Source organism: Colias croceus, chromosome 18 (genome assembly GCF_905220415.1).
Source record: "Colias croceus chromosome 18, ilColCroc2.1".
In the NCBI taxonomy this organism is placed as follows: Eukaryota; Metazoa; Arthropoda; class Insecta; order Lepidoptera; family Pieridae; genus Colias; species Colias croceus.
In genome coordinates this window covers 10,081,752-10,090,808 of record NC_059554.1, presented here as the reverse complement: position 1 = coordinate 10,090,808, position 9,057 = coordinate 10,081,752, and the positions used below count along the sequence as shown (strand labels likewise).

At 34.4% G+C, this 9,057-nt stretch overlaps 1 protein-coding gene across 1 annotated transcript; it reads right to left on the bottom strand.

Moving 5' to 3' along the window:
• Positions 1-316: 316 nt before the first annotated feature.
• Positions 317-8,819, bottom strand: LOC123699568 (collagenase-like). The gene is made up of 6 exons (XM_045646545.1): positions 8,220-8,819; positions 7,891-7,909; positions 2,424-2,672; positions 1,905-1,994; positions 886-1,085; positions 317-497 (listed from the first exon to the last, which is right to left on the bottom strand). The coding sequence occupies exons 1-6, from the start codon at positions 8,418-8,420 to the stop codon at positions 393-395; spliced, it is 864 nt and encodes a 287-aa protein (XP_045502501.1). The 5' UTR covers positions 8,421-8,819; the 3' UTR covers positions 317-392.
• Positions 8,820-9,057: the final 238 nt, after the last annotated feature.

Here is a 9,057-nt window from a genome sequence, read left to right as displayed (position 1 = left end):
GCACCGCGTGTGGACGGGGGAACTGACGCTAATGCAGACTGGGACAATTATTTGTGTCACTGTGTGCCTTGTGTGTTAGAGCACGTCTTATCAATGGCCGCTCTTTGCTTTATGTTTATGTAATACATTACTAGGAAATACTGTTACGTTTAGAAAAGTATTCCGTATCTCGAAAACCTACAATAATAAGATAATATGTGGTTTCGGCACTAACTTGCTAAGTGGTAAATAAGAGGCTCTTAAAATAAGGTTGAAATAAAGAGACGTAATGGTTTGTAACTATTTATTTTAAGGAAACTTGTAAATAAAAAATAAAATAAAAATAAGCTAAAATTGAGCGACGAAAGTATAGATGGGCCGTAACTAGTGATTGATTTCAGGCACATTGGGAATCACAAGCGGTTCTGTATCCAGGAGTAGAAAGCGGTAATTCTGGAGAAGCCGGACGGGAGCTTCAGCTCGCAGCCGCGCACCGACCCGAACGACGTTATGCCGATCTGAAAATATGTTCTTATTTTACTTCAATGCCTGTTTTTATTTAAATCAATAATTATAATTCTATTAGCTTACGATATTCTCTTGAAACTATTAACTATTGCTACATCGTGTAACCGTTTAATACATTATTATCACAGCTAGCAGTATTATCACATTGTAGCGACTATGCTCTATCCAATAATGTTTGTGAAATTTAACAGATTTGTATGCATTTCTCACGCCTTGTGTTGTAGAATTAATGATGAGTACGTTAGAATGGTAAACCATGACGTCGTTGGGTAAATTTTAATACTGCCTGAAATTACACCAACTTTGAGTAACAGCTCATTGATTTAGCTGTCCCCCCTGACAAGCCATGTCAACTAGACTGTTCTATTAAAGTCATACCAGAGTAGCATTTCCCTTGCTGCCAATAACAAGCGGTCCACCAGAATCCCCGGCGCAGGTGCCAAGCCCTTCAGTACCACTGGTACACAGCGTGGTGGACAGCACGAAGCGCGGTGCGAAGGTCCGCAGGCACTCCGCGTTGCTGATCACCCGCAGCGACACGTGGCCCAGGTAGCTGCTGCGGGCTATGTACTGCTGCGCTATAAGTAGAGGTGGTTGATGAGCTCGTGGAGTAAGCTCTTGAACATACTCCACGAGGACGTAGACATGTTGGTTAAGGAATAATAAATGTGTTATAGGTAGCTTGCAATATAAACGAACCCTTGCTTTATAACCAGTGGGAATTGAACCTAGGACACAATAAGTTTGACTCTCAATATTAAACACACTAATACACGTTTAATGTAAAAAGGAAAACATTTGTTAATGTTTTATAATATGACAGGAATATCCTGCTTAATACAGGAACAAGCATATACATAAACTCAAGTTTGTATTAGGTCGTGTCCATAAATTGGTCGCTCTTTTACAAAATAATTGCAAAGCGTAAATTTTTGATACTTTGCAATGCGATAAACTTATATCATTAAAGTTCTTCGCGATTTAACATTCGATAGAGATTTATATTCATTAGGTTAGGTAATTTATAGAGCCGTAAAAAATATATTTAATAATAATAATTAATGATAATGACTGCATTTGAAAAAATATGTTTCATGTATGTAAAAGCAAACTTTCAAACACATTATTACGCTCGTGTAATAAAGAAAATAAACATTAAACACGCCGCGTTGTCGTAAATGAAAAGATAAATATTATGCACATGTGTTTACCTTTACCCGATCATATTATAAAGATAATAAACCTATGACTCTATACACGTTTCGACGTATGCATTTCAATCATTGTTGAAGCTACTATAATTTTAAACTTCAATCTTTAAAATATTTAATTTAAAATCTTTGCTAGCATTACAATATTCTCTAAGGGGTCTAGTAATTGCAAATAGTCGGACTCACAGTCGCTTGTCTTCCCGAAGCCAGCCGCCCTCGCCCACGTGCCTACGTAATCTTGATCGCCGGTCGCCAGCGCTATTGGCTGAATGTTGCCTGGTAAAGGTTCACTTTGGTAAATAAAATTGAGTTGAACTCATAGTGAAAGGAAATAATTATAGAACAAAAATTACTGTAACAAACTTGTATGAAAGTAGATTTAAGTACATCCGATACAGAAATCAAGCCGCCGCGCCGCGCAGGATAAATTAATCAATATTTCATATAACTACATGTAGAGCATAAACGATAAACTATGCAAATATATCAGTTTTACAAACGTTAAACAAATAGCGATTTACTAAACAATACAAACTGCGTGATTGTAGATTGTTGTAATGTTCAGAAGCAACAGTTAATTCTAACCTTCAATAATTTACTCGTGTTTGACAATTCAATAGCGCGAGTTTCATTTAATTGGCTAATCGAATATTTTATTAGCATAAAACAATGATTACGAACTTATTATTAATGCAATCCACTTACTGGTAAATTGAACTCTGTTAATGGTGATCAGCGCGATGTCATAGCTAAGACTGCTGGGCACGTAGTTGGCGTGGACTTCCACGCTTGTGGTGGTGAGGCGGGTGCCGCCGGAGTACAGGCGCGTGGAGGCCAACACCACGGTGAGCTGCTGCGCCTGGTGCTGCTCCGTGCGCCAGCAGTGCGCCGCCGTCACCAGCTTGCTGTGCGAGAGGAGCGACGAGCCGCATACTGATGTGGCGCCGTTTGTCAAACTCAAACTCAAACTCAAACTCAAACTCAAACATTCATTTATTCAATTAGACTACTATTTAGTAGCACTTTCGAATCGTCATTACATAATTATTTTAACATTTACCACCGATTCGGAAAGCAGTGATCTATGGAGAAGAATCGGCAAGAAACTCCATAGTTGCTCTTTTAAAATCATGTAAATATTACAATATATGAAACTTATATCTAACTACATAATATGCCAATGAACTGTCTTGTGGTTTTTACGCGACAACCCTCCATGGGTTTTTATCGTCCATATATTCCTGAATACTGTAGTACGCTCTCTGAACTAATACATTTTTTATATAAGTTTTAAATTTAGAACTACTAAACTCTTTAATATTGTGAGGAATTCTATTGTAAAAGCGTATACCTTGACCCATAAATGAATTTTTAACTTTAGCTAATCGGAAAAATGGCATTTCAATTCTATTCCTGTTCCTTGTGCCATAATCGTGTCTATCTCCTACTCTTGTGTGTAAGTCGGAGCTTTTGTGTACATGCAAAATATTATTAAATATATACTGTGATGGTACAGTAAGGATACCAGTATTCTTAAAATGATCTCTTAGTGAATCCCGAGCACGTAAATTATATATAGAGCGAATGGCTCTTTTCTGTAAGATAAATATAGTTTCTAAATCTGCAGCCCTGCCCCACAGTAGAATTCCATAGGACATAATGCTATGAAAGTAGCTGAAATAAACCAGTCTAGCCGTATCTTCATCGGTGAGTTGCCTTATTTTTCGGACTGCATATGCAGCTGAACTGAGCTTACCTGCAGCGGTGTTGACATGGGCTCCCCACTGTAGTTTCTCGTCCAATGTTAACCCTAGAAATACAGTAGACTCAGTAGGATGCAATACCTCCCCGTTCAAGGTAATATCTCTGTTCAACTTTTTTACGTTAGGAAGTAGAAATTCAACACAAGTGGTTTTTTTGGCATTTAATAATAAATTATTGGCATTAAACCATTCAGATATGTGTAAAAGAGCACTGTTCACTTCGTCAACATTTGGGTCATGCCTATCCACATTAAAAATTAATGAGGTATCATCTGCAAACAGAACTATTTCACACCTATCCTGCAAATAATAGGGAAGATCATTGATATATACCAAGAACAAGAAGGGACCTAAAATTGACCCCTGTGGAACACCAATGTTAATTGACGCACCGCTAGAACGTTCTCCATTAACAACTACAGTCTGTATCCTATCATGCAGGTATGACGCTATGAGGTTCTGTGCTTTTCCTTTAATTCCATAGTGATTAAGTTTACGTAACAAAGTACAATGTTCAACGCAGTCAAATGCCTTGGAGAGGTCACAAAATATCCCCAGAGCATTTTTTGAGTTTTCCCATGCTTTATATATATGTGTTAGAAGTGCAACCCCAGCATCTGTGGTTGAGCGCCCCTTTGTGAAACCAAACTGTTTGGTGTGCAGTAAATCATTAGATGCAAAATGACAACTCAGTTGGTTTAATATTAACTTCTCGAATACCTTACTTAATGTTGGTAAAATAGAGATAGGTCTATAATTGTTACAGTCTTCTTGATCGCCCTTCTTAAATAGAGGTATAACTTTACTAAGCTTTAGTAAATTAGGAAATGTACCATAGTCACAACACTTATTAAATATAAAAGCTAAATTTTTCGCAATATTTTCTATGATATTATTAACTAAATTTACGGACATTCCCCAAAGATCACAAGTATTTTTTAGATTAAGCGTCTTAAAGGCAGTAACAATATCACTAGCAGTTACGTGTCGTAATTCAAATAATGTACTGCACCCCGCAACATGGTCCCTCAAAAAGGTTTCTGCAAGTGCTGAAGACGAATTTAAACTATTAGTAATAGTAACAGGGACACTACTGAAGAATTCTTCAAAAGCAAGAGCAACATCAGCACTTTTGTCAATAACCCTGTCATTATTTACAAGTTTTATAGTATTACTTGATTTGCTTTTACCCATTTCACCATTAATAATAGACCAAACTGTTTTAACTTTATTATCCGATTCGCGTATTTTATCTCTGATATACAATCGCTTCGCAGTAAAACAAACAATTTTAAAAGTTTTTGAGTAATTTCTAACATAACTAAGAAAAGATGGGTCTTTATTATATTGCTTCATACCATATAACTCATAAAGAACGATCCTACACCTATGTATGCTAGGTGTCGCCCATTTACTAAATGGTAAATCCTTGGTAATATTTAAAGATTTAACTTTAAATATTTTTTCAAATTCATTATGAACTAAATTGAAAAGATTTTTAAACATTTCACAAGGATTATTATTACAGGATTGATCATTCAGTACGGGCAGGTTTTTATTAATATTATCTCTAAATTTATTAATGCCTTTTTTACTTATAGGCCTAACATTAATTCTTTTAAATTCAGGTAAGCAATCCCATTCAAAAACTACTTTCTGGCCACAGTGATCCGAAGTGAGTGTATTGAGAATATTTTTCTCTAAACAGAAGCAGTCGCAGTATATATTATCAATACAGGTTGCAGAAGTAGGTGTAATTCGTGTGGGTTCATTAAAAAGTTTATACAGATTAAATGACTGAAACAAATTAACAATTCGTGTAGCCGTTTGTGTTTGTAAAAGTATATCAATATTAAAATCACCACATACTATAACTTTTTTTTTACTCCTACTTAAACGCTTTAATATTTCTTCCATGACTGTCTCAAACATATTATAGTCACTGGAAGGGGGTCTATAAACGCAAACAATAATGTAACGCTCCAGTTCAACACAGGACAGTTCAATGGTCCGTTCTACAGAAAGACTAACAATGTCAGTTCGTTCTTTACATTTTACACTATTGTGTACAAAAATAAGAGAACCTCCATGAATAGCATATGTCCTGAAGTATATACTTTTTAATGTATAATTATCAATATTTATTACCAACTGACATTGTTTAAGCCAATGTTCTGTTACACAAAAAACCTTAATTCTATTATGATTTAAAAATAATTCTATTTCTAATAATTTGCTAGCCAAGCCTTGAATGTTTTGATGTACAATAGAAAAAGTCTGCTTAGCTGTTGTCTTATATACTAGTTTAAATCTAGCTTAGGGCTAGATTTTCTGTCAACACAAGGTTGGTGTATATAATTATTATTACTACTACATAAAATTATAGTAGATCCAGGGTCTGATAACAAACATGTACCAGACTGGTTAATATTATATGCTATTAACATAGCAAGTTCTCGCTTATATCTAGATGGCAGATACACTGTATTCTTTGTCAAAGTAAAAGATTTAATACACAAATTAATGTCAAAGTAAAGAAATGCATCACGATGATGATTTGTTACATTATACAATTTTAAATTCATATTATGAATTAATCTATTTTGTTCTTGTGTCAAACCAGGTAGGTACGGCAATGTACACAACATAAATTTACATTTAGTCTGACTACTAATTTCCAACATTTTTTGAAATCCTACATCAATATCCTTATTTTTTATATTTAAACTATCTCCATATAGTATAATTACAATATTATTCTTATTAAAGCTAAAATGATCAAGTGATTTGATTATATAATTAAATGAACTGTTAGGAGTGCAAATATTAGTGACTTTAAGCCCTAAATTGTTGAGCATAGCGCCAAAACCCTGACCAATACTATCTGACAACACAATAATTTCCTGCTCGGAAAGGTGTTTAGTTTTACTAGTTGAAATTGTTGTCACGGGTTTAACACTATGTATGTCTGTGCAGTCAAGCTTATGGGGCGACGTTTGCTCATTGTCACTTTTTGAACACTGACATACATATTTATTGGTCAGCGACTCAAAGCGATCCATATTTTCATTACTCAACTTAATTAAGTCATCTGCCTGTTGTATATGCTCGTTTATTTGCATTTGGGCAGCAGAATACTTCTGGTTGACATCATTTAACATTTGACTTAAAGAGTCTATCTTCTCCTTTAATTCATTTGTTTCTACATCATACAAGATTTTATAATATTCTAGATCCCTATGATATTTGTCTAACTCTTGAACCAGATTTTTATTGACTTTCTCTAATTGAACTACATTTTTAAAAGAACTCTTTCTAACAATTGATTGGGTACGCTTGATAAACTTACTTAATCTAAGGTATTTTTTCAACTTCTTATGTGAAGAGAAATTGATTTTTTTAAAGTTTACAGAGCCACTTAACTGTCCACATTCAAATAATTCATCATGAAGACTACTTGGTGTGTTGCATTGCCGCTTGGGATTGTCCTCTTGCACTTCCATTAGGCTACATTCCAACTTAGCGATACGGCTAAGAGCCATCTCATGGTCACTAGAGCACTGCTGGAAGCTGTCCACAATGTCTTGGAGGGCTTTGCACTTGTCTTCACTATAAATGTATTTCATGTGTAGTTCTGCCAGCTCGGCCTTTAGAAGAGAGTTCTTTTTAATTATTTCTTGAATCTCTAATTCACTTTCATCCCGCTCTTGTATGAGTTTTTCACATAAAGATTGTGATGTTTTCAAATCATGGAGTGTAGCTTTTAATTTATTCTCCATGTCCTTAGCTACTGCCTTGCGGGTCAGCATATTGTATTTTGTAGTTGCTGAAACAGATGAAAGAAAATGTATGAGATAATTATATTTGAATACTATTATGGTAGTACTGAATGTTGATAAGTGATTAACGGTATGATGTAGTAAAGAGTAAAGAATAATATTGTCTGGGGCGATAAGTTTTTGTCTTCTAAATTGCTTCCAACTTGTCAAGCAAAGTGAGACGGTAACTTTTGTGCCAATGTATTTATTGTGACGTAGCTCATTAAATATGAGCGGTGTTGGTAATACAAATGAATATAGGTGTTGTTTATAATTAAATATGAAATTATAAAACTAGTACTCCCCTGGTTTATCGAAGATATTTGAATTGGGATAACCGTTGACACGTTGACCTCCGCGTTAAAAAGTTAAACGTTGCGTAGATCCCATAGAAGGTGTGTTTCACAATAATTTTCACTTGTACATCAATGTAATGGTTAATAATTAATAATATTTTCTATTTAAGCACTATATACAATTAGTTTTAAATAATTTTATATTTTAAAATCTAACAGCTGATGTTAACTTTGCTGTTGACACCTGTCAAGTCCGTCTCTGAAAGGGCTTTCAGATTAAAAATCAGATTAAAAAGCTTTATTAGCAGTCCTGCCTATAAACATGTGTACAACCTCACTATATGAAAATATACTATAAACGGCTTAAAGTTTATTTTTTATTTTTCATTAGATTACATTTAGATTTAGTTTCTGAATGATCATGAACTTCAATCGTATTTTTAGTCAATGTCTACAACTAGTAGAGTAGTATACATTTTAATACTGGTATGTAAGTAGATACATATTTGAAACTACAGGAGAGGTAGGTCTGGTTGGTTTATATCCTCTCGTATTAGAACTATGAGCGGAATAATTTTCAGGACTGTAAAGGACTTCAAAATCATGTTATAAGTAGGTACTTACGAAATAAGGGTAGTCTCCAAGATTAACCGGTACAGCCCCTATAAGCCTAAAACCAGGAGTGCTCAATCTCTCTCGGTTCCTTATCCTCTGGGCTTCAGGAATTCCGTACAGGCCGTGGTAGTCGGTGCTTATTTGCTCTGAACCAAACACCGTTACAAATATCAGAAGAAAAACTAGTATAACAGCTGTTATAAGTTTCATTATTACGTCTTAACAGTCGCTTCATGTCTGCATTTATGTTAACTTAGAGGAACAATTATTATACTATCATTTTGGGACTCTACAAATCTATTCAGTTGCGTTCGTATAAATCTGGTCTAGATACCTCTCACTAAGATTTCAATAAGCAGTAATTGATCGATGTCAGATTAAATATAAAATTTGCATTAGCGACCGATGGTAATTATTCTGTTATCATGATGATCTTGTTATCATGAAAAGCAAACTACAGTAATATAGTATAACGAAAGACATATTACTGCTCTGTTTAATAATAGTGTGAAATCGTAGCGCAAAATAATAAAACTGAATAAACGTAATAACAAATGTGTGTAGTCCCCAAATCCCGACAATTCCAGATAAGATTCCTCGACGAGATCTTTGTTTAACATATTTATGAGCGTATTATATAGTTTTCCGTCAATAAATATCACATATTTTATAAGTTTTAGATTATTGTTATATCAGTCTCGAATTATTCCAATTTTAAGTTACCTATACAAAATTGTTTCCTTACAATTTACATGTTTGAGGTTGAAATTAATACTATTCTCAAGATAACAAACCGCAGTAATATAATACAAAATTTATTTGAATCAAAACTAAGATTCGATTATAA